Source organism: Gigantopelta aegis, chromosome 15, assembly GCF_016097555.1.
Source record: "Gigantopelta aegis isolate Gae_Host chromosome 15, Gae_host_genome, whole genome shotgun sequence".
In the NCBI taxonomy this organism is placed as follows: domain Eukaryota; kingdom Metazoa; phylum Mollusca; class Gastropoda; order Neomphalida; family Peltospiridae; genus Gigantopelta; species Gigantopelta aegis.
This window is the reverse complement of record NC_054713.1, coordinates 12,046,306-12,073,805: the sequence shown is the minus strand read 5'-3', so window position 1 is coordinate 12,073,805 and position 27,500 is coordinate 12,046,306. Positions and strand designations below refer to the sequence as shown.

The 27,500-nt window shown below is 39.3% G+C and overlaps 1 protein-coding gene across 1 annotated transcript in view; it reads right to left on the bottom strand.

Annotated features, from left to right (window-relative positions):
- LOC121390362 (membrane metallo-endopeptidase-like 1) overlaps nt 1–27,500 on the bottom strand; it is a 92,579-nt gene that overhangs the window by 10,281 nt on the left and 54,798 nt on the right. Inside the window, 10 exon segments of the mRNA XM_041522158.1 lie at nt 1,438–1,515; nt 6,025–6,107; nt 6,110–6,182; nt 10,053–10,139; nt 11,388–11,576; nt 15,115–15,317; nt 16,585–16,668; nt 17,055–17,216; nt 18,171–18,215; nt 20,022–20,158. Of these exon segments, the coding sequence (XP_041378092.1) occupies nt 1,438–1,515; nt 6,025–6,107; nt 6,110–6,182; nt 10,053–10,139; nt 11,388–11,576; nt 15,115–15,317; nt 16,585–16,668; nt 17,055–17,216; nt 18,171–18,215; nt 20,022–20,158 (1,141 nt within the window).

The following is a 27,500-nucleotide window of genomic DNA, read 5'->3' as shown; positions in this document are numbered from 1 at the left end:
AACAAGAACAAATTATGTCATACCGTTATTAAACATGTACATCGACAGAAATATTCAGTTTTAAAATCCGAATACAATTACAACCGGCCCTATTACATACATGTACGATTTGTAAAACTTCATTGAAAAACCCCAAAACTGTATTACAAGCTCGTGTGCAGGGCTGCGTTCAGCTAGACCGAGCGGGAAAACGTCCGTTAGACTGCTTCACAGTAAACCAAATGGCCACGCTGGGAACCAATAAAATAGCTGGCTGGTTTGGGGGCTGGTCTAGTCTGTGGCGAGCGACGTTTATAGGATGGTCGAGTCATGCTTTCTCAGAAAATATTTTGAAAAACAAGCGAGAAGTTTTTTTGTTTAACGACACCACTGGAGCACATTGATTTATTAATCATCGGTTATTGGATGTCAAACATTTGGTAATTTTGACAAATAGTCTCAGAGAGAAAACCCGCTTCATTTTCCTGTTAGTAGCTAGGATCTTTTATATGCACCATCCCATAGACAGGATAGCATACCACGGCCTTTGATATACCAGTCGTGGTGCACTGGCTAGAACGAGCAATAGCCCAATGGGTCAACCAAAAGGGGAAAAAACCGAAGGAAATTTGCTTTAGCGGAGGGTGTGTGTGTGTGTGTGTGTGTGTGTGTATGTGTGTGTGTTCCGACTCCCATAAATCCCCCTGCGCAATTGCCTGTATTAAAATTATACTGACCTGTTACTATAAAAACACCACGAAAAACATTTTAAAAATTGCCTTTTATAGATGAACAATTATTATGTTGATAAACGTTAACCCTAAAGGTACCATATACAATCGAATGTTTGACAACTGTCAAGTGTAACGGTAGTATTCACTGTTTCAAGAGGGCTGGACGTAGCCCAGTGGTTAAGCGCTCGCTTGATGCGCGGTCGGTCTGGAATCGATTACCGTCGGTGGGCCCATTGGGCTATTTCTCGTTCCAGCCAGTGCACGACAACTGGTATATCAAAGGACGTGGTATGAGCTATTCTGTCTGTGGGATGGTACATATAAAAGATCTTTTGCTACTAATGAAAAAATGAAGCGGGTTTCCTCTCTAATACTATATGTCAAAATTACCAAATGTTTGACATCCAATAGCCTTCACTGTTTCAAAGTGTCTGTGTTCTGTGTATGGACATTAATTTAAGCAACATCATACTCTTTTCGTCTAGAAAACGATGCCTTTTAAATGTATCATGCCTGTTGTACATAGTAACAAATCGTTAAAATGCTGATACAGGTTTGAAGTTTTCACGCCAGGGACATTTATGAATCATATTTAATATGCATAGACACGGTTGGATATATTTTTATTGGGACTTATGTTAGTCCATTCCCATAACTTCGATGTACCCCAAAAACCCAGTATTTAACAGACAAATTTCTTTTAAAATTAATTTAAAATACTTACATTTCCATAAAGTTTGTCCAGTTCTTCATTTTTTAAAATGTCATCAGGGTATCCTATTTTTTCATTAATTGCATCCGCCTGAAAGACAGCAAGACATATCAAAGCCGATTTCCAACAAAATGGCGGGTAGTTTATGGGAAGAATGCTTGTTTAACGATTACTTGCCAGGATGCTGCCCCTTAGATCTCTCTCTCTCTCTCTCTCTCTCTCTCTCTCTCTCTCTCTCTCTCTCTCTCTCTCTCTCTCTCTCTCGCGTCCTCAATCTCTCTCTCTCTCCTCTCTCTCTCTCTCCTCTCTCTTCTTCCTTCCACTCTCTCTTCCTCCTCGCCTCGCTTCCTCCAATCTCTCTCTCTCTCTCTCTCTCTCTCCTTCTCTCTCTCTCTCTCTTCCCTCTCGCTCTCTCTCTCTCTTGCTCTCTCTTTCCTCCATACCTCTTCCTCTATATCTCCCTCTACCCCTCTCCATTCGCCTTCTCTCTCCTCTCCTCTCTCATCTACCTCTCTCTCTCTTTGCTCTCTCTTTCACTCGGTCTTCCAGAGAGAGAGATTCCTCCTCCTCGAGAGAGAGAGAGAGAGAGATCCTCTCCTGAGAGAGAAGAGAGAGAGAGAGGAGAAAGGGCTTTCCCTCTAGAATCACTATCTCAAGCCAGTATTGATCTCAGGTACCCTCCTCGCAAAAAAATCTCCTCACCCTATTCAACACCACTGGATAGAACCCCAACTAGTCGACGTTTAAAAAGGTTGCCGTTAAACACAACATTCCTTTCTTTCGAATTCTCTCTTCTTAAAAGATACATTCCTTTCGTTTCCAGTTTCCTTGTTCAACTGACATCCCTCTGGCCACTTCCTGGTGGGCATTGTCCATCCAATCCTCTCTCATTCTCCCAGCAACTCCTTGAAGGCCCTCTCGTAAATCCGATCATCTCCAGAGCCTGGAAAGAGAGAGAGAGAGTATTAAATACACGGAGAGAGAGAAAGGGACGAGCAGAGAGCAATCACTATCCATCCAAATGACATCGGCATTATCGGGTTTTCTTCTTGAGCCTATAGGTTTACTGCCTCACCGAGCTTTTCATTTCTTCAGAGAATCGCTTCCTTTCGTTTCCAGTTTCCGTGTCAACTGCCTTTTCAATCGCCATCTTCCTGGTGGCCTTGTCCATTGAGCTTTCCCCCCTACACAGGCCGTCTCCACCCATTCCCCTCGATTATTTTCCTCAAACCGGCTCAATGAGTTCCAGCCTTTTTCTTTCCTCCACTACACCCTCTTCTCTCTCCTCACTAACCTCCTAACAACTTTCCCACCCTGTCCTTGCCCGACAGACACACCCCAGGACTTCCGCATGACTAACAACTCCCTGTGTGCTCTAGATAGCCCTCAGATGTTGCTTGAACCTCTTGAATTATCATATAAGCACGAATAGAAGTTGAAATAAATAAATAACATACCTAGAGTTAGGCAGGAACAATGGCTCTTCGCCACTCCCGAAAAACATAAAAGTGTTCTAACGTTCGCTTTTTGTTTAACGGCCAGATGAAGTGGTCAAAAGTAGAAAATTAAAGATTTTTTTGATTTTTTTAAAAAATGGTTAAAATGATCAAATGAAATAAGTGTATTACACAAATGGTCAAAATTAACAAATAAAAGGTGTGTGACATTAAATATATGGTTAAAATGATCAAATGAAACAAGTGTATTACAAAAATGGTTAAACTTAACAAATAAAGGATGTGTGACATTAAAGATATGGTTAAAATGATCAAATTACAAGTTTGTAGCATCAAAGATATAGTTAAAATTACAATTAATGTGTGTGATATGAAAGAAATGGTTAAAAATATCAAATTGAAGAAATGTGGCATTAAAATATTAATGGTTAAAATGATAGAATTTAAGAAGTATGGCATTAAAGGTATGGTTGACGTGTGAACTAAAACAGTCAAATATATTTCCTTCTGGATGATTACATTACTGATTTTAAAGTTTATCCTGATACTTACAGTTCTGTTTAGCCATTTTCATCGAATGAGGAATCGACAAAACATTCGACCTTGCCTACTAGCCCTCTCTTTGTGACTCTCATAACTCGTTGCAGGGTTCGAAGACCTTGTCCGGGAAGTCTTCTCCCTACCGTATTTTTTCTTCCTCCCCTTTAAATCTTTTTTTGTCAGTATCCTGTATAAATTGTTCCCTCTTGTTCAGCCTAATAATCTTGATTTACCGCCCCCCCCCTGCTTCTAAAAGGTCCCCATCCTGGCCCCTCCTGTTTGCATCCCTGTTGTTTCGTTAGGCTAAAATCTCTCTTCCACCTTACCCTGTATATCCTTCTCCCCGTTCATGTAAATCATGTAAACCGTCCCTCCCCCCCCTAGTCTTTGATTTACCATCCCCCTCTTAATCTTTTTTCAAATCTGTAATTTCCTGTTTGTATATTGCGTAAATGTAGTTAAACCCTTGCTCCCAAATGAATCTCTTGACTTCCGTATTCCCTAAAAAAAATACCCAGTCTCATGTTTCCTCCCTCATTTCTCTCTCCTTTAAACAGCTGTAGAATCCCCTCCCTTCCCCAATTTATTTTTTTGTTAAAGCTTCTCTGAGAAATGAAATTCCTGAAAACCCCCTTTATCCTGTTTCCCCTTTTCCCTAATTTCAGGTAACCCATTTCTTTCCCTCTTGTTCCTAAACCCGCCATGACCATGTAATTGATGTCTCTTCTTCTTCTGAATGTGAGAACGAAAAATAGGTTCACCTTCAGCTATTGATTCGGCGAATGACACCCCTTTCATCTTCAGACAAAATGATACCATTTTATGGTCCCCCCTCTTTTCCATCACTCCAACAGCCAAACGGATAGGGTTATTGGTCTTCCTGGTCCTGTAGTCCATCAACAGACCCTCAACCATAAGGGTTATGGTCTTGGCGAGTGGCACTCATCAAACAGACAAATGGATAAGGGGTTCCCCTTTCCCCCCCCTGAGTCGGTATCTCTCAACAGAAAATATAATAAGGGGTTATGGTCCTCCCTTCAGTGGCAGGTTCCTCACCAGACAAAAGGGATTAAGGGTTATGGTCTTGGGGAGTGGCCCTTCCTCAACAGACCAACTCCTCTAAGGTTTATCGTTACTTCCCCTCCTACTCTTCTATCTTACTCAACAGACAATGGATAAGGGTTATGTCTTAGGGCCTGGCAAGGTCTTAAACCAACATCTTCCTAAGGGAGTCTTTCCGACCCTCTCAGTCCTCAATCAGACAATTATAATATGGTTTCTTGTACGGGGAGTGGCCCCATTCAACAGCTTCGAATAATAAGGGTTCATCGTCTTGGGTAGTGGCCCCATCAAAGTAATAAATCTTTGTCGTCCTCGGGTCCCTGGCTCTCTGACAGTTTCCAACAAAACACCCGACAATGACTCATAGTTAAAAAGACCTCTCTCCCCTTCTCTTTGACTCTCCATTCTTGTGCACGTTCTGTATGGTTTTCCCCCGTTAAAAACTCTTGTGGATTCCTTCCTCTATTTTCCAGTTCAATACACCCTCTCTCTCTCTCTCTCTCTCTCTCGAGTCCTCTCTCTCTCTCGATTCTCTCTCTCTCTTCTCTCCTCTCTCTCTCTCTCTCGCTCTCTTCTACACGGGTGCTGTTTTATACCTTGTTGTAATCCAGAAAGAACTTCTTCCAAATTTCGACGTGTCAAACTGATCGCTCTTGTTTCTGTGCAATCCTCCACACCATGTAGTTCGTCTATCGTCCTGTAAGTTATTAAAGGACACCTTTTCTTATAATCAGAAGCTTTATTTACCGTCGACTTCTAAACCAGGGGCCGTATTACAGGGTGGTGGTGATAGGTGCAGATCATTTTAATCAGGAAATGAATATATGTTGAACGACACTTCATTAAATTGTGTAAACGCGACTATTGTGTCCTAATATTTTATATTTAAGAAAACAGAAAGGGGACAGGATACCAGCAGGCCTCCACAAACGGCTACCAGAACGACGCGCGAGAGAGAGAGAGAGAGAGGAGAAGCGCCGCGAGAATGCGAGAGAGCGACGCGGCGAGACGAGCGAGCTGAGAGATGAGAGAGTTGAGGAGAGGAGAGCGGAAGAGCTCGATTCGAGGGGGGAAAGAGAGGAGAAATGCCCCTCGAGTCAGGGATCCGAGGAATGAGAAGTAAGCGGACGAACAGAGTGAAAGCAGATAGTACAGAAAGGAAAGGGAGGAACTGAGGAGGAGAACGACCACATCAGTGCGAGGAGAGAGAGGAAAAAGGAACGAATGGGAGAGAAAGAGGCAAACGAGATACTATATCTAACGGGAGGGGATGTTCGAATTTATAACCGTCCAAATCTCCGTCTACCCCGCAACGGCAGAGTACTCTCCTCTTATCAAATTACGATAGAGACTTAGTCATGTTCGGATTTAAACCTGTCCAATCTCCGTCTAGCTCTCAACGTCAGAGTCACCCCTTCCTAGTACACATATATAGATATAATCTTACTCATGTTCCATTATAAACGTCAAATATCGACTACTCTCAAACGGCAGAGTACTAGCTATACACACATATATACTTAGTCAGTTCGTTTATAACCGTCGAGCGCAGCCCCTCACCGTTGGGTGTGTCTTTAATGAGAATCCACAGGTCTCCGAAATAGTTGGGCGAACGGTTGATGTCTCATCGGTCTCTTTAATCTGTATCTCCACCTCGGGAACGCTCATGATCTCCTGGAAATACTTTAACCACTTTATCTGAAACAGGTAAACAACATTTTGTTTAACGACACCACTAGAACACATTGATTAATTAATCATCGGCTATTGGAAATCAAACATTTGGTAATTCTGACAGGTAGTAACCAGAGGAAATCCGCTAAATGTTTTCATTTGTAGCAAGGGTTCGTTTATATGCCCTATCCCCAAAGACAGGACAGCACATACCACGGCCTTTAACCAGTTGTCGTGTACTGGTTGGAATATTAGTTTGCTTTGTTTAACAACACTACTAGAACACATAATTGTTTAAGCATTGGCTTTTGATGTCAAATATTTGGTCATTGTGACATATAATTATGTTCCAACAAGAAACGTCCCCAGTAGCCGAAAGGCATCTTTTATATACACGTTCCAACAGACAGGACAGCATATACCAAAACAAAAACCGCACTACAGTGCGTCTCACACAGGGAATGTTTTTCATAATATTATATGTTGTTTACTACAAGTTATTTACATGTATTTCTGAGCACACAAAAATAGTATTTAAAAAAAAAGAAGGTTATTTTCAAAACATTTTTTACTTTTCTTCTTACATGAAACCAAACTGAAAATATTTACAAAAAACACATCTTTGTAGAAGGATGTGACGGACTATAGACGAATACTCTATTCCATAAACTGTCATGTTTGAAGATAAATTTGTATCTATAGGATTACATTTCTTTACTAATCAAACTCCAACAAATGCATTTGAAAGAGAGGATGAGCTAGCTTTGGAAGAGAAAGGAAAAACAAAAGAAAGGACAGAGAAGTAGTGATGCTCCAGAGATCGATTATAATCGAACATTGATCGGTTTGACTCAACCGATTTGATGATCGGTTATAAAAATCCATAATCGATTGTGTGGGAAAATGTGAACTGTAACTGTACCCCCAATTTAGATGCTATAATTGATTTAAATATGTTGGGGTTAGTGTTTATTTTCATGGCTACATAAATATACTGAAAGGAAAAAGAAACGTCGGGTCAGCTTTAAAGCCAGCAGATCAAATTGTAAGACATGATATGTACAATTGTACTACATATCTATGAAGGACGGACATTAATGATGATACTGTAAAAATGGTTTTATTGAAATGTGAAAGAAAATGGCAACATAATCCGATTGCAAATGAGGGTACCCCCCTCCCCCCCTCCCCCATAATTGAAAGCAAACACTCATGGAAACAATTCATTAGTATCCGTCACATTCTCGTTAGTCTGTGTATGAGTCCACTAGTCTCACTGGTCTCGCTAGTACCGTGTGTGAATCTCTGAGCTGGGCAAGGGTGATGGGTGGGTGTGGACGATTCCTCACTTTCCTGTTCAACTGATCCCACAAGTGCTCGATGGGGGGACAGATCGGAGCTGTAAGCGGGCCAGTCGAGGCGGACGATGTTGTTCGCTGCAAGGAAGTCCCTACACACTCTTGCAACATGCGGCCTCGCATTCTCTTGTTGCAATGTCATGTTGTTTTGCTGGACAAAGGGCGATGAGGCTGCAGGATCTCATCCCTGTATCGGACGGCTGTCAGGTTCCAAGTGATGACAACCAAAGACGTTTTCAACCCATGGGGAATTCCACCCCAGACCATGACTGAGCCACCCCCAGATCTGTCCGTCTCATCAACGCAAGCGTCGGCAAATCTCTTCCCACGACGCCGATACACGCGACGTCGCCCGTCCAACCGGAAAAGTGTGAACCTTGATTTATCCGTGAACAGTACACGCCTCCATTGCATCATGCGGAACCTTCCCGGTGCATGTGCACGCAGCCAATTCATCCGACTTAATGGCATCAGAGGGAGACCAACATAGGGACGACGCGCAACGAGATTGGCCTCTCTCAACCGATACCTTACAGTTGTGGGGTGGATGGGACGATTGTGGGTGCCTATGGTGTTGCGACCAGTTTCGGTGGCAGTAAGGTGATGATCGTGCAAATGCGCAAGCTTGCTTGCTCGGTCCTCTCGGCGTGACGTTATACGTGGGTTCCCGGACCGGGGACGGTCGGCAACCCTTCCTGTAACCCGTAAACGTATCACAAGACGTTGTATGGTTCGAACATTCACACCAAATTGCACGGCAACTTGTCTTTGCGTATGACCTTGCATGAGCTGTGAAATTGCTTGACCGCTCTCAACTTCGGTCAAGCGTGGCATAATGGCAATTAAAGTTTTACCAAATAACGCATCGGATTGTGTTCTGTAACAGGTAACACTACAATGTGGGATGAGTTGTAGCCCCGACTTCGTCCGAATCATGCTTTTACACGTACTTTTGGTGATTTTCATTCTCTTGCCGTACGCCGCTCCCTATCACACTTCATTGAGTGTGGATTCAGGGTATAATGCACAATAACCCAATGAGTTATTTGTACAACTTCCATACAAATCCGCCCACTTATTTAGGAATTTTTCCACAATTTATGACCCAACGTTTCTTTTTCCTTTCAGTATAAAAAGATATATAAAATAGTTATTAAAGGTAAAATGTACCATGTGTAGGGTCCAGATCCCGGTGAACACGGCAATAGATACATGATCCTTATTATTCAGATCATCCTTATGTTCATATAATTCTAACCGATTGTGTAATCGAAAGTGGATCGGTTGGTGACAACCGATTATAGCAGATGATTGATGATGGAATTCCAATCGATTCCCATCGCTATAGGCGATAGTGTGGTAACAACAATAATAACAAACAAACAAAAAAACCCCCAAAGAAACAGATTCCCAGTCTGGAGCTCCACGCGGTAAGACGTGTTTGTTTCGCGTGTGCACACTGCACGTGCTTTCGTGTGCTCGACTTGGGGGTCCTTCATTTCTTTGTTTTTGTCAGCGAAATGAAGTTTTGTACTGGGATGTATGCGGCCATTGGAACTGATTGAACGCTGGAACGCTTCTCGTTTCGACAGCCTGCACCACCAGGTTGGATTCTTTTTTAGCGAGATTCCTTGCCTCCACGTCATTTCTCCGTCTGACTGTCGACTTGGTTTTTTTCGTGACTCGTATGACGGCCATTCTGCAGAACGCCACGGTTGTTCGCGTTTAGTCTCTACATGTCCGAGCCTGCCCTAGCAGCACCGGAAGATTGACCGCCCCACTCTAAGAAGAAATAGGAAGCGGGGTCGGCCCCTACTACTCTTTTCTAGACTTTACTTTGCTTTATAGTGATACCATCTCGTATCCTCCGGAGTCGGGCCCGTCCGCACCACTATACCAAACCATGACGACTGGACTATACCCTAGTCTGATACTCTCTCTCTCGTTCAGACGGATCCGGCTTCTCGAGATCTGTATTTCAGCACAGCACTACACCTTCAACGTCTATCGACTGTCAATCCAGGGGTTTTCTTGACGGGATGCAACCCATCTCGTCCCTTTAAGCTGTGCACCCAAACGGCCTTAACGAGGCCACTCGCGTGGACATATCGATCGGACTTTAAACTTTTAGATCAGCGTTCAAAATTTTATGTCGAAGTTACTTCTTTTTTAAAATAGTATTAAATAGTCCGATCCTCTCTTCTTTCTCTTATTTAATTTTGGACTGTCCTTCTAAAATGCTCCAAATTATATAAATATTCGGCCGAGCAGTCAATTCTTTTTATTTTTGGCTTGTAACCTTTTTATTTATTTTATTTATTCTATTAACTTTTTTACTAATTGCTATTTTCAAAATTCTGTCCATTTTCAACCCCCCCCCCCCCCCCCCCCCCCCCCCCCCCGTCCATCCCGAGTCAGGCCACCGACCTTATCGGAGGTCGGACTCGGGATGGGCGTGTTCGAAACCCTAGTGGTATATGGGCACGTTAAACTAGTTATCATCATCACCAAAGAAACAAGCAAAACAAACGCTTACCTGGGTGTAGTTTTTAGCCAATTCCGATATTGTGTAAATGTTGTAAAGAGCTTCATTATCTCGGCGTTCTTCTGACGGAACCGAAATCTGTAAAAATACATAAACATAACAAAAACATTTATTATGTTTTACTACACCACTAGAACAAATTGATTAGGGAGAGACCTTAATATACGCATCGCCTGTTGGTCAATCCCTAATGTTAAAGTGGCAGTCCTGAGTTTGCTGCAAGTTTTAAGATGTTATCGACTAACAGAGACTTTTTAACGATTGTAATTACATATCAAATATATTTTTTTGCATAAAATATTAGTGGCTGTATATTAAACGTGTTTCTGATCGTTCTAATATTTGCACTAAGTTAAATTTAATTTTATTTCCTAAAATATAATTTTTCGTACGTACAAAATTATTTGAAAACAAAATCCAGTTTCGGCTTCTTACAAATATTAAGACGACCAGAAACACATTGAATATAAAGACACTAATATTCTAAAAAAAAATAATAATATTTAATATGTAAGTTTAATCGTAGAAATATTTTATTAGTCGGAAACATCTTACAATGCAGCAAACTCAAGAATGTCACTTTAATATAAACGTTAATAAATATTGTTTAAAAACCCCACATTGATTTATTAATAATCGGCAATTGGATGTCAAACATTTGGTAATTCTGACATATAGCTTTAGAGAAGAAATCCGCTACATTTTTTCATTAGTAGCAACGGATCTTTTATATGCACCATCCTACAAACAGGATAACACATACTTATTAACGATACTTCACTGTTTTTCTTTAGTGCTGAACCACACCACGACTGGTATATCAAAGGCCGTGGTATGTGCTATCCTGTCTGTGGGATGGTGCATAAAAAGATCCCTTGCTACTAATGAAAACAAAATGTAGCAGGTTTCCTCTCTATGACTGTGTCAAAATGACCATATCCAATGGCCGATGATTAATGGTGTCGTTAAACAAAACAAACTTTTGTTTAGTGCTGATCCACTATTCGTGATTTACAATTGGTTTCAGAGAGGATATATATATTTTTCACGCTAGCAATTTAGTTTTGCTCACCAAACTCAAAATCCTGTTTGAATTGAATAAAATTGAATTGACACTTCATTATAAACTCATCTAAAATAGTTCAAGATTTAAATCTCTCATATTAGAACCAACGACGAGAAAATCGAATCTTATTATTATTATTATTAAAAAAAAACCATATTCTGAAAAATAAGAGAAAAAAAAAAAACACTCAAGATATCTTGACCTTCCAATAAACATTAACTAAACTAATATCTTCTTCTGTATCTCTAAAATCGACCTACGTTTGCTATGGCAATCTCAAAATCGACAATATCTTTGGCATCTTTGACGATGGTTTGCGATGTTGGCGGAGGCTGGTCGAGTTCAGAGGCGATGTTCACAATAAGCTGCTCGTAAGCCAGCAGCATCTTGTCGTCTCTCCCACGCAGGTAGTAGTTCATCCCGGGCATCCCGAAATCGGGCTGATCAATCTGTTAGGAACAAAGAGATTATGTATATTAATCTTAAGATAAATTGTAAGGCGGTATATCAGGGCTCCCCAACACTGGCACTGTCTAATGGTCTAGGGACAATAAAAAAACACAACAAACAAACAAACAAAAAAAAAACAAAGAGATTATTTAAAGAGGGATTATCTTGACTTTTCAGCACTATCAAGACTTTTATAATTTGGTCTACAATACTTTTTTTTTCTCTCAGTTTACAGAGGCGGATCTAGTGGGCCCACTAAATTTTGCGACGGTTATAATTTTATTATATATTAATTTTCATCCCCCTCCAAACATACCCCAAAGTTCCCTTGGCATTCCGCCTCATGTCATTGGGTTTTCTGGATCCTAATACTTAAAGTGAAAGAACCTAGTTTTTAAACACTAAGGCATATCCCCCCCACCACCACCACCACCACCACCACTATTAGAGCCGTTCTTGATAACTGAAGTCTTACTTTACTTAGATTTTATTCTTTAGATTATCCATTTCCGTATATCCGAAGGGTTTCTGGTCATCCTGGTGGTTTTAATATCACAAAAATGCATTTTTATATAGTTTTAAAACGCACGTTCGTCTGAGAAGAAAGGGTTATGGAGTCGAATTCTAGTCTATGTTTAAGGGTATTTCACCGTTTCAGTGTCACAGACTTTTGTTTCACTTTATCCAAATGTGTTACAGGTTTGTAGATTAACCAAACTTAGTGTCCAGTTTTAGGGGTTGAAACTAGGATATCCGACTGTAAAGTACCACTTCGCTTCATTAAAAATTAAATTATAAATCAATACAGAAACACCTTTTTCAAATCGTTATTTGATCAAGTGGAACATTTCAAGGGACTATACTGAGTTTGGAGCCATTTAAAAAGGTTTTCGGCAAATAAAATATTCTTACATTATGAAAATTACAATTTGCTTTTATTTTATTTTTGCTTAGAAGTTGAATATGTTTATAACCAATTTGCATTTTTGGAAATCGTTATCGTATACTTGTACTTTTATTTCTTTTCTCATACTCCTGAAGAAATAAATATGCAGTTATATAGACGAAACGTCTTCTGTTAATTTTGGTGTTTTATAGTGGATTGCTTTTAGATAAAGACGTTTGGTTTTAATTTTTGTCTAAAATAATTTCGTACGTACGAATTTAATATTTCTTCCAATGGCGAAATGAAATTTGAAATACTTCGGCCAAACTTCATTTCAAATATATTAATCCGTGTAATGCATTATATTTAAAACATGTTACGGTAAAATAATGTTTAACCACAAACGAAAGTCTTGCTAGGATGGAACCTCAGAATTGTCCCTTAAAACACTATTATATCTTAACATGTTTTAAATATCAATAATTATATTAATTAATATAGATTATATAGATATTTATATTCTCAGCAAGAAACTCAATCTGATTAAAATTAGCTCTACTGGTCTACCAGTAGATCTAACAGCATTGCGTGGATATTCAGGTGACATTTCATCTATAAATAACAATTTAAATATCAACCAATTACACTTCACTGTTTATAGCGTTATTCGGGAGCATACAAATTCTAAAAATATCGGGCGAAACTATTTATGCAATAAGCAAACTAGTTGGTCTATTTCAACATTAAAAAACAGGGGAAAAGTGCAGTAATAAACTCTGGATTGTATACTACTATAAACAGATTTTATGGCTATACCATCACGTTTTTTTTTTACGTCTTGAAGCAAATTCTATATAAAATTTTATATTGAAATTAGTTTCCGGCATACTTCGTAATTCACCCGAATCATTTCGTATACCCTCGGCATAATCTCGAATGTTTTCAAATTCTTTTCAAATCACTGGCATGATTTTGATTGGTCGAATGAAAAGCCAACTGGACATAAGCTCCAACAGGGTGCTGTTAGATCCACAGGTAATAGTAATTAACAAGTATAGCTAATTTTAATTAGATTGCAAGAAACTGAAAGCAAATTGTCTTTTTAATGATGTAAAGATATTTTCTTTTGGAAAACCTTTTAATTGGCTACAAACTCTGGATAGTACCTTTGAAGGTCTCATGTGTAATCACTAAAGAACGATTTTAATATGTATTTGTGTATTTTATATTGATACTTTGAATAGTTTAAAGTTTGTTTTGTTTAACGACACCAGTAGAGCACATTGCTTTATTAATCATCGGCTATTGGATGTCAAACATTTGGTTATTTTGACATATAGTCTTAGAGAGGAAACCCGCTACATTGTTCCATTAGTAACAAGGGATCTTTTATATGCACCATCCCACAGACAGGGTAGCACGGAAACGACCTTTAATATACCAGTCGTGGTGCACTGGCTAGAACAGGAAATAGCCCAATGGGCCCACCGACGTCGATTGATTCAAAACCGACCGCGCATCAAGGACGCGCTTTGTCATTGGGCTATGTCCCGCCACTATTTTTTAATAGATGCATTTGGGACACTTCGAGAGACATTCCAAAACACAGGGATGAAAACCCTTTCCTTTAATTCTCTACAGCAGGGACTAATGACGTTCCAATGATCGACTGTAATCGAAAATTGATCGGTTTGGCTCTAACGATGTGATGATTCATAATCGATTGTGTGGGAAAATGTTAACTGTAATTGTCCATCCAGTCTAGATGATGGAATTGATGTAAATATGTTGGGGTTAGGTGTTTATTTGCATCTGTCCGTAAAGAATTTTTTTATTAAATAGTTATTAAGGTACGATTAGCCATTTGTAGGGTCCATTATGGCGACAATAGGTGCTTCCAGTTCAAATTGTCCTTATATATAATATAAAACGCAAAGCCTGTTTCTGGCCGCTTCTCCACTTTTGATTTAAACTGCTGTACTTACCCGATGCCGCACTTCGCAAGGATCTTTTTGCGCTCAGGTCCAGTTGATTACCATAAGAAACACGTACTAAATATTGCGTACAAATATGAATTCCATAAAATTTAATACAACCATAATGGAGGTAGCCATCTTTGATGCTTAACGCAGAAATGACTACATACACGATGGCCGTGTATACAGCTTCGGCTAATGAAGGCTGGTTCCCTACACGGTGGTCTTTTTTTTCTTCTTTTTTAACACTGTGTTTTAATTTAACTGTTGAATTTTTATATTGCTGTTGATCATCAAATTTGTTTTGCATTTACCATAGTTTGATACCCAACAGCTGATGTATTTTTCGTGCTGGTGTGTCGTTAAACATTCATTCATTCATTCATTCATTCATTTTAAAAAAAAAAAAAAATTTGGTGGGGGTGGGGTGGGGGATCCAGTGTAAACCCACCACACCCCTACGGATTACATCAAGTGTTCATATAATTCTAATTCCTGAATCTTGTAAGGATATAGAATGTAAGTATAATTCTAACCGGTTTTATAATTGAAAGCCGACTGGTTGTTGCAAACTGATTATAATCGATGATCGTTTGTTGAAATTGCACCCGATTCCCAACAATTAGCATTGGCCTGATGACGATATATAATTCAAAACTTGGTATACAAACTTACGTATATCTTCCTCCGTGTCGAGTTTTTCAGGTCGGTGGTCACGTGCATGTTAATCAGCGGAACGTTGTTGTATTTCCTCAGGGTGATTAACATCTGGACGAGATCAAAGGTCGACTCGTTCCAGGTCGAATTGATCATTGGCCAGCCTCCGAGTGTGTTGATAAATTTCACACCCGGTTCCACTCCCAAATCTTCGAGAAGAGCTGACATTTTGTTAAAGAAGAAGAAAAAGGTCGTATAAATTAGTGATATTCCAATGATCGATTATAATCGAAAATTGATCAGTTTGACTCTACCGGTGTGATTATCGATTATAAAAATCGATAATCGATTGTGTGGGGAAATGTTAACTGTAATTATTTCTAGAGTTTAGATGATAGAATTCGTGTAAATATAATGGGGTTGGTGTTTGGTTTAATGTGTACACAAAGAAAAATTATATTACGAAGTTATAAACGGTAAAATTATCGATTTGTAGGGTCTATCCGAGAGAACGCAACAGTAGGTGCATTGTGCTTATAATTAAAATCCTTCTTGTGTTTCTATAATTTTAACCGATTGTGATATAGAAAGTTGATCGGTTGTTGCAAACCGATTATAACCGATCATTTACGATGAAATTCCAACGGATTCACAACACTAGAATAAATTAGTTTTTTTGCCTGTTTGAGAGAAGAAAGCAAAGCAAACGAAACACTTATTTTGGGGGTTTTTCATTTTTATCATTTTAAACTACGGCTACTGTAGCCCGAGTCTGATGAAACGAAACTTATATAAAGAATAATAATCGAGTTAATTATCAGTTATATTCAAATTTATTACCCATACAAATATCTCGGTACACATTAAAGGGACATTCCTGAGTTTGCTGCAATGTAAAATGTTTCCGACTAATAAAATATTTCTACGATTAAACTTACATATTAAATTTATTTTCTGGTTTAGAATATCAGTGTCTGTATAGTCAATGTGTTTCTGGTCATCTTAATATTTGTAAGAAGTCGAAACTGGATTTTGTCTTTAAATAATTTCGTACGTACGAAAAAATAATATTTTTGGAAATAAATTGAAATTTAGCCTAGTAGAAATATTAGAACGACCAGAAACAAGTTTAATATACAGCCACTAATATTTTATGCAGAAAAATATATTTGATATGTAATTACAATCGTTAAAAAGTCTTTGTTAGTCGATAACATCTTAAAAAGTGCAGCAAACTCAGGAATGTCCCTTTAAAGTATAAATTAATTTAATTGTGGGTAATAAATAGAATATTAAACTTGCTACCATTTAGTATCATGTTTATGTCCCTCGTGAAATAATGTTAATTCTCGTTCGCTAAAGCTCGTGACAAATGAACATTAACAGCTTAGCAGTTTTATTCACCTGTTAGTATTGTCGTTTATGGGATTTAATTTGCTGGTGTACACCCATAAATAAACAGGTGACATTGCCCCTGGTGATACTTACTTTTGTTCATGCATGATGCGTACAAATCCTTTACAAGAGCAATGGAGTAGAAATCGTCTGGTTTTACATCAACTTCGAATAAATCTGCAAAGAATTGTTGTTAATAGTCAGTCTTATATAACAAGACAATACAAATAACACGCCGATCTGATGGTTTTGATTAAATAACAGAATATCAATTGATTATAGACTTTCTATATTCAAAATAATTGCACATCATAATACTGAGTGTGTATATGTATGTGTATGTATTATAAACACATGCAATTGCTTATCTCTCTCTCTCTCTCTCTCTCTCTCTCTCTCTCTCTCTCTCTCTCTCTCTCTCTCTCTCTCTCTCTCTCTCTCTCTTTTTCTAAATGTTCCCCCCCCACCAAAAAAAAATAAAAAAATAATAATAATGTAAACATTGAATTTCATTAAACAAATATCCTTTTTTCTCCCATTAATAGTTATGACTTGGACCCTACTTTTAAGAGTGACCTCGACCTCATCTCTGAGGACGCCGAACTGGTCTAAACTGGATCTGTCCTCGGGTATGACATGCGTCCTCATCCAGCCGCCACATGCGAACTCGTAGAAGTTGTCGCACGGGTTGACGTTGTGGTCGAGGGCGCGACTCACGCGGGCCGCTGGAACAACAACATGGACGAATGAATGAATAAATGGATGAATGAATGAATGAATAGGTGAATAAATACGTAAATAAATAAATAGTTGAATAAATAAGAAAATACGCATGGATTTACTCCTCAAAATGACAAAACCACTTTAAAAATCATATCTCTGCTCAGGGTGAAGTAATTTCGAAAAAAATAAAACAAAATAAAAAATAAAAATAAATCCATAAATAAATAAATAAATAAATAAATAAATAAATAAATATACATGGATTTACTCCTCAAAATGACAAATTAATTTTTAAAATCGTATGTCTGCCTAGGGTAGAGTCATTTCGAAAAAAATTTAAACTAATTAAATATGTGAATAAATAAGTAAACATGCATGGATTTACACAGCAAACTGACAAAACCATTTTCAAAATCGTATCTCTGCAAAGGGTGGAGTCATTTCGAAACAAAAATAAATAAAATAAATAAATAAATACGCATGGATATAGGCATGACAAAACAATTTCAAAATCAAATCACTTCCCAGGGTAGAGTTATTTAAAACAATAAAATAAAATAAATATGAATGGATTTAGACATCAAAATGACAAACCACTTTTCAAAATCGTATATCTGCACTAGTTTTCATAATAACACAATCAAGTATTGCTATTAGGAGGCCTGCCACTGCTATTTCTCTCTCCATCAGTTTAATACCTAATAACCGTTACTTAGCTGGTTCATCAAGATACGAACGCAAACTGATAAGCACCGTTCAACTAATCGGAGAGCTAAAAAGTGTATAAATTTTATACACGGAAACAATGTTTAATTACAATGATTTATTATCATAATACATTTTACTATACAATTTAATTACTGTAACACACTTACACCGTACATTGTTTACTACACAACTTTGTGTATTACACCGTATTATACCATTTAGTAACTATATATACTATGTATACCTACCAGCAACAACACATTCTTCTGTTAAACAAACATCAGCACTAGGTTCTAGAAGAAAAACAATGAAGGTAAATTAAAACTAATATATACAAGCTCAAAATTTGTAATGAATATGAACAGAAAAAAATCATATAAACATATCTGGACCAGATTTTAGAAACAAAAACAAAACAATGGATGTAAGTAAAAACTAATATATTAGTAGGCTATGACGCCACTACAACACACGTTATAGCCTACGATGGTTTTACGATATCGTAGCGCTAAGATAGCTTCGAAAATATGTATATGTTTATAATTAATACGCCATTTCTATTTGGATAATATACTTACTTTTGTTGGTCGGTGTTTTTACTATGTTATAACACATGCTGCAATTACAGTCTGTACAACTTTTAATAACGTACTTCCCCTTGTCGTAGGTGTTGCTACGTTGCATTATGCAATTACACTTTTGACGTATAGGTGTAGCTGTATTATAATATACAGTATACACCTACAGTTTGTACAAATCATAGTAGTGTAATAAATTTATAAACCATTATTACTAAAGACATCTAAGCGTTTTAGAGATTATCAACGTTTATGTACTAATAAGATTATAAAACTTGGGAAATATTTGGGAAATATTTAGTACGAGCAAATAAAGTAAGAAATACATTATTGGAATAATATAGAATTACAACACAGAACCTATACCCAGGTAGCACTACAGTTTATTTAAAGCAATAAAAAAAATTGAACATGGAAGTGCTATGCTAGTATCAGTCTATCAACTGCCAGCAGAAAGTTGACCAACTTTCTTCGGTCACAACTTCTACGACGGTCCAGTTGCTAGTCTGAGGGCTCGACCAACAAAATTTTCGTCGTATAGGACTTATATGGCGGCCGTGTTATCAGATTCAAAAAATTAATCGGGTCAAACATTTGTTGCTAGTCTCAGTTGTTAATCTAAGCGCATTCACAACTCAACGCAACTGTCGATTTGGCCAACTTTCTGCTGGCAGTTGACAGTCTGACCCTAGCATTACTGTTAAAGACCGGCCTCGGTGGCATCGGGGTTAGGCCATCGGTCTACAGGCTGGAAGGTGCTGGGTTCGGATCCCAGTCGAGGCATGGGATTTTTAATCCAGATACCGACTCCAAATCCTGAGTGAGTTCTCCGCAAGGCTCAATGGGAAGGTGTAAACCACTTGCACCGACCAGTATCCATAACTGGTTCAACAAAGGCCATGGTTTGTGCTATCCTGCCTGTGGGAAGCGCAAATAAAAGATCCCTTGCTGCTAATCGGAAAGAGTAGCCCATGTAGTGCCGACAGCGGGTTTCCTCTCAAAATCTGTGTGGTCCGTAACCATATGTCTGACGCCATATAGCCGTACATAAAAAGTGTTGAGTGCGTCGTTAAATAAAACATTTCTTCTACTCTGTTAAAATACACTGTGCGTTTACAATTTCTATACACAATTCACAGGTGGTCTTAATGGTGTTATTCTATTACAATACATTATAAATTTACAGTTTCTACCAGTCACCTGTGGTCTTAACGATGTTACTGTGCATTGTAGACAGACATTGTACATTGTAGACAAACATACAGATTGACAAACACACAGACAGACTGGTATTTTATTAAAGTATCACCTCATGTACATAATATTAAAATGCAATTTAAAATACAGTATAAATTACATAAGCCATTCCTTACAGGAACTGTGAGAGACTATCAATCAATAAAAATATAAAAATTAACGTACATATATATACATAACACACATAAAAGATGCATATACATAAACGTTTCAAACTAGTATCATCAAATTTGTATTGTATGCTTTTCAGTTTCTACAACTCACCTGTGGTCTTGGACGCAACAACAGCTAAGGCGACGACGACGGCGACGATGACGCACAGAAAGACAGCCACACACACAACGAGACGCTTCTCGAGGCGGGTCCGCCGTGTCCACCATCCCTTCGCGCCGTCGTTGTAGCTGAAACACAAAATACTCTTCATTAAAGGTGCATACTCCACGAAAAACATTGGGCCGAATTTACAAAGCTTGTTCTTCTTAAACTCAGATGTTTAAGCATAGTAAATGTACATAGATACACGCGTGTAAGTCAGATGTTTAAGCATAGTAAATGTACGTAGTTACACGTGTGTAAGTCAGGTGTTTAAGCATAGTAAATGTACGTAGTTACACGTGTGTAAGTCAGGTGTTTAAGCATAGTAAATGCCCGTAGTTACACGCGTGTAAGTCGGGTGTTTAAGCATAGTAAATGTACGTAGTTACACGCGTGTAAGTCAGGTGTTTAATCATAGTAAATGTACGTAGTTACACGCGTGTAAGTCAGATGTTTAAGCATAGTAAATGTACGTAGTTACACGCGTGTAAGTCAGGTGTTTAATCATAGTAAATGTACGTAGTTACACGCGTGTAAGTCAGATGTTTAAGCATAGTAAATGCACATAGTTACACGCGTGTAAGTCAGATGTTTAAGCATAGTAAATGCACATAGTTACACGTGTGTAAGTCAGGTGTTTAAGCATAGTAAATGTACGTGTACGTGTACGTGCAAGCGTGTAAGTCAGATGTTTAAGCAAAGTAAATGTACGTAGTTACACGTGTGTAAGTCAGGTGTTTAAGCAAAGTAAATGTACGTAGTTACACGTGTGTAAGTCAGGTGTTTAAGCAAAGTAAATGTACATAGTTACACGCGTGTAAGTCTAAAACAGGCTTTGTAAGTTCGGGCCATTGTGTCATACCTGTGGTTTAACTTCGCAGTTTTTTGCTTAAAGGGACATTCCTGAGTTTGCTGCACTTTTTAAGATGTTATTGACTAACAGAGACTTTTTAACGATTGTAATTACATATCAAATATATTTTTCTACATAAAATATTAGTGGCTGTATATTAAACGTGTTTCTGATCGTTCTAATATTGGTACTAGGTTAAATTTCATCTTATTTCCTAAAATATTTTTTTTTCGTACGTACGAAATTATTTGAAGACAAAATCCTGTTTGGGCTTCTTACAAATATTAAGACGACCAGAAACACCTTGAATATACAGACACTGATATTCTAAACAAGAAAATATATTTAATATGCAAGTTTAATCGTAGAAATATTTTATTAGTCGTAAACATCTTACAATGCAGAAAACTCAGGAATGTCCCTTTAATGTCTATATATGTTTACGATATTTCAACTATTCTACGTTTTTATAAGTAACGTCTCCTAATGCACGTTTTCCGTATACGTTTTAACTATTCTATTATTGAGCTTACTCCCACCTTACCATCGAAGTTAGTTTATTGTTCAATTTTTGGGTGTTTTTGTTTGTTTGTTTGTTTTTTGTTTGTTGTTGTTGTTGTTGTTGTTGTTGTTGTTGTTGGGTTTTGTTTAACAACACCGCTTGAGCACATTCATCAAAGTAATCATCGGATATTGGATGTCACAATGAACAAATGGTTAACATTTAATAGCTGATCGTTGAACCATGATTAGGTCGTTTTTCCATTGACAAAACTGTGCGATAAATCTGTATTACCGCACACTTTTTAAACACCACCTCTTACGGAGTCAAACTGTCTTATCGCGTCATTCAACGTCACTTTGGGGTGCAGTGTAAGTCAGTTACATTCATTCATTTCAACTTATTTTCGTGCTTATATCCAATTAAGGTTCAAGCACGCTGTCCTGGGCACACACCTCAGCTATTTGGGCTGTCTGTCCAGGACAGTAGGTTAATTGTTAGTTGGTTAGTAGTTAGTGAGAGAGAAGAGGGTGTAGTGGCCTTACACCTACCCATTAAGCCCTTAAGAACTCGCTCTGGGTTGGAGCCGGTACCGGGCTGCGAACCTGTACCTACCAGCCTGTAGTCCGATGGCTTAACCACTACGCCACCGAGGCCGGTGTAAGTCAGTTACAGCATAAATGTACTCGTGGTAAGCATGGTTACTGCACATGGTCAGTGTTTGGTTGACAGCAAATAAACTCTCTAGCTGTCTCACTCGGGGATATCAGCTGTCTATCAAAACAATGAAAGTGTGCAAATAACCATGCATACCGCTCGTAAGTTTATGCGTTAACTTTAAGTTAATCTTATCAATGTGTTCTATTGGTGTCGTTAAAGAAAACAAACTTTAACTTTCGTACTATAGCTAGACACGGATAATTACCTGACTTTTTCGGCCTTAGACTTAGAAACATCCAGAACAGTTGCTCCCATTCTTAACAACCAAGGGAAGAATTGCAAACTCAACGCACTGACTCCCTTTCTCTTGTGCCATCTAACAATTATGACATTGTCTTAAAGAGGTATTCTCGGGCAGACTACGACCATTTGAGGTTGAGCTCGCTGTTAATGTCATTTTACAAGAGGTGTGCATTAATCTAACGCAGTTTAATGTTATGTCTGGCAGAGGTCAAACTTGGAGTGACGTCTTGATGTAAAGTTAAGTAAGCCATCACTGTTAAATACTCATTGGAAGTGTCTCTTTAATTTGATACCACTTAGTCTGCTTGGTTGTCAGCTACAGTGATTTATATATGTTGTAAAGAAAGCAGTGGTAGCGAGTGATGCTGCAGTTAATGATAATGGTGGTGGTGGTGGTGGCAATTGTGGTGGTGATGATGATGATGATGATGATGGCGTGGCGATCGTAGTGATGATGATGACGATGCTGATGATAATGATGATCATGATGATGGTGGTGATGATGATGGTGGTGATCTATTTATAATGATGATGGTGGTGATTGTTATGATAATGATGTCATGGTAATAACATTTAAAAGTTAAAGTTTGTTTTGTTTAACAACCCACTAGAGCACATTCATTTATTAATCATCGGATATTGGATGTCAAACATTTGGTAATTTTGACATAGTCTTAGAAAACCCGCTACATTATTAGCAAGGGATCTTTTATATGCAACATCCGACAGGCAGGATAGCACATACCACCGCATTTAATATACAAGTCATGGTGCACTGGTTGGAACGAGAAATAGCCCACTGGGCCCACCGATAAGGATCGATCCCAAACCGATCGCGCATCAAGCGAGCGCTTTACCAATGGTCTACGTCGCGCCCCGTGTGGTGGTGGCGATGATAATGATGATGATGGTGGTGGTGGTGGTGGTGGTAGTGGTGGTGGTGGTGTGGTGGTCATGGTGATGAAAGTTAAAATATGTTTTGTTTAACGACACCACTAGAGCATATTGATTTACTAAACACCGGCTAATGGATGTCAAACATTTGGTCATTTTTGAGTCCTAGTCTTAGAGGAAACCCGCTACATTTTTCCATTAGCTGCTAATTGGCAAATGATGATCATGGTGATGACCATGATGGTGGTGGTGATGATCATGGTGATGACCATGATGATGGTGGGGATGATCATGGTGATGACCATGATGATGGTGGTGATGATCATGGTGATGACCATGATGGTGGTGGGGATGATCATGGTGATGACCATGATGATGGTGGTGATGATCATGGTGATGACCATGATGGTGGTGGGGATGATCATGGTGATGACCATGATGATGGTGGGGATGATCATGGTGATGACCATGATGGTGGTGGGGATGATCATGGTGATGACCATGATGGTGGTGATGATGATCATGGTGATGACCATGATGATGGTGGTGATGATCATGGTGATGACCATGATGGTGGTGGTGATAACCATGATGATGGTGGTGATGATCATGGTGATGACCATGATGGTGGTGGTGATGATCATGATGATGGTGGTGATGATCATGATGATGGTGGTGATGATGATGGTGATGACCATGATGGTGGTGGTGATGATCATGGTGATGACCATGATGGTGGTGGGGATGATCATGGTGATGACCATGATGGTGGTGGTGATGATCATGGTGATGACCATGATGGTGGTGGTGATGACCATGATGGTGGTGGGGATGATCATGGTGATGACCATGATGATGGTGGTGATGATCATGGTGATGACCATGATGGTGGTGGGGATGATCATGGTGATGACCATGATGATGGTGGTGATGATCATGGTGATGACCATGATGATGGTGGTGATGATCATGGTGATGACCATGATGATGGTGGTCGGGATGATCATAGTGATGACCATGATGGTGGTGGGGATGATCATGGTGATGACCATGATGGTGGTGGGGATGATCATGGTGATGACCATGATGGTGGTGGTGGGGATGATCATGGTGATGACCATGATGGTGGTGGGGATGATCATGGTGATGACCATGATGATGGTGGTGATGATCATGGTGATGACCATGATGGTGGTGGGGATGATCATGGTGATGACCATGATGATGGTGGTGATGATCATGGTGATGACCATGATGATGGTGGTGATGATCATGGTGATGACCATGATGATGGTGGTGGGGATGATCATAGTGATGACCATGATGGTGGTGGGGATGATCATGGTGATGACCATGATGGTGGTGGGGATGATCATGGTGATGACCATGATGGTGGTGGGGATGATCATGGTGATGACCATGATGGGGATGGTGATGACCATGATGGTGGTGGGGATGATCATGGTGATGACCATGATGATGGTGGTGGGGATGATCATGGTGATGACCATGATGGTGGTGGGGATGATCATGGTGATGACCATGATGGTGGTGGGGATGATCATGGTGATGACCATGATGGGGATGGTGATGACCATGATGGTGGTGGGGATGATCATGGTGATGACCATGATGATGGTGGTGGGGATGATCATGGTGATGACCATGATGGTGGTGGGGATGATCATGGTGATGACCATGATGGTGGTGGGGATGATCATGGTGATGACGATGATGGTGGTGGTGATGATCATGGTGATGACCATGATGGTGGTGGGGATGATCATGGTGATGACCATGATGGGGATGGTGATGACCATGATGGTGGTGGGGATGATCATGGTGATGACCATGATGATGGTGGTGGGGATGATCATGGTGATGACCATGATGATGGTGGTGGTGATGATCATGGTGATGACCATGATGGTGGTGGGGATGATCATGGTGATGACCATGATGGTGGTGGGGATGATCATGGTGATGACCATGATGGTGGTGGTGATGACCATGATGGTGGTGGTGATGATCATAGTGATGACCATGATGGTGGTGGTGATGATCATGGTGATGACCATGATGATGGTGGTGATGATCATGATGATGACCATGATGATGGTGGGGATGATCATGGTGATGACCATGATGGTGGTGGTGATGATCATGGTGATGACCATGATGGTGGTGGTGATGATCATGGTGATGACCATGATGGTGGTGGGGATGATCATGGTGATGACCATGATGGTGGTGGTGATGATCATGGTGATGACCATGATGGTGGTGGTGATGATCATGGTGATGACCATGATGGTGGTGGTGATGATCATGGTGATGACCATGATGATGGTGGGGATGATCATGGTGATGACCATGATGGTGGTGGTGATGATCATGGTGATGACCATGATGGTGGTGGTGATGATCATGGTGATGCCCATGATGGTGGTGGTGATGACCATGATGGTGGTGGTGATGATCATGGTGATGACCATGATGGTGGTGGTGATGATCATGGTGATGACCATGATGGTGGTGGGGATGATCATGGTGATGACCATGATGATGGTGGTGATGATCATGGTGATGACCATGATGATGGTGGTGGGGATGATCATGGTGATGACCATGATGGTGGTGGGGATGATCATGGTGATGTTAATAGTAATAATGAATGAAGATGATAACAGGCATATATGAACAATATTATGTATCAAATATAAATATAACTGTGGTAATTTCCACCCGAAACGCATATATTTAACACTCTATTTAAGACATAAACTAATTAACTGGCTCGTTCTAGCCAGTGCACCACGACTGGTACATCAAAGGCTGTGGTATGTGTTATCCTCTCTGTGGGATGGGGCATATAAAAGATCCCTTGCTGCTAATCGAAAAGAGTAGCCCATGGCCCATGAAGTGGCGACAGCGAGTTTCCTCTCTCAATATCCGCGTGGTCCTTAACTATATGTCTGACGCCATATAACCGTAAATAAAATGTGTTGAGTGCGTCGTTAAATAAAACATTTCCTTCCTTCCTTAAACTAATTAACTGGAGGATGTCAGTCTCGCCATAGTGTACAACAGTTGTAATGGTAGAAGACAACAGTTATGTGTGAATCTTTAGCCGAGATTTATGCATACCACCCCATGGCATCCTAAATGCCCACCTATAGTTTAAAAATACAGAAAAAAAAGTAGTTTGTTTTATTTAACGACGCCACTAGAACACATTGATTTTTTTATCTTATCATCGGCTATTGGACGTCAAACATATGGTCATTCTGACACTGGGTTTTTTTTTAGAGGAAACTCGCTGTCGCCACATAGGCTACTCTTTTACGACAGGCAGCAAGGGATCTTTTCTTTGCGTTTCCCACAGGCAGGATAGCACAAACCATGGAATTTGTTGAACTAGTTATGGATCACTGGTCGGTGCAAGTGGTTTACACCTACCCATTGAGCGAAACCAGTCCTACCAACCTGTAGACCGACAGCCTCACCACGACGCCACCGAGGCCGGTCAAAAATAAAGAAAGAAATATTTCTAGTCTCAGTGAAATTACAAAAAGGGTCATAATTATAAAGAGGACTCATTTTAAATCTTTTTAGTTAAATGTTGTGTTATTTTCATGATAATTAATGTGTCCAAACTGAATGATTGTGGATGCATTTATGACAATATTCACACCCATACAAACCACACCCAAGCGGGAGTTGGCGGATGTCACGTATATATGTATGGAAACTTTGCTCACCAAACTTTACAAAAAAACCCTCATTTGAATAAAGGTTTAGCTATAAATTGTTTCATAAAATCAGCTTGTTTGAAAATTACCCAAAATTATCGATCTGTGAATACCAAGCCTCTTTACGGCTAAACCGTTTGCACTGCTGGTGAAAAACCAATTGTCATTTTTTACAAATAACTCCTTGGCTATCACTAAGCTTAAGAATTTACTTCCTATTCCAAGTAAGTAGCCTTCAAAGATGGATCTAAAGTCAACAGCTTCTAAAGTAGGTATTGTGCTGTTTCTAGGACAAAGCATGGTACATCGTTGGATACGTATTGCGTTTTGTTTTGTAGCCTGTTGGACAATGGTGATGTGTTGTGTATAGGAAAATAATGTAAACCTACTTCTGGTTTATTTGGATAGCTACTATTAAAAACACTGTGGTGCATGTCTGAAAATGGACCCATTCTGACTGGGCC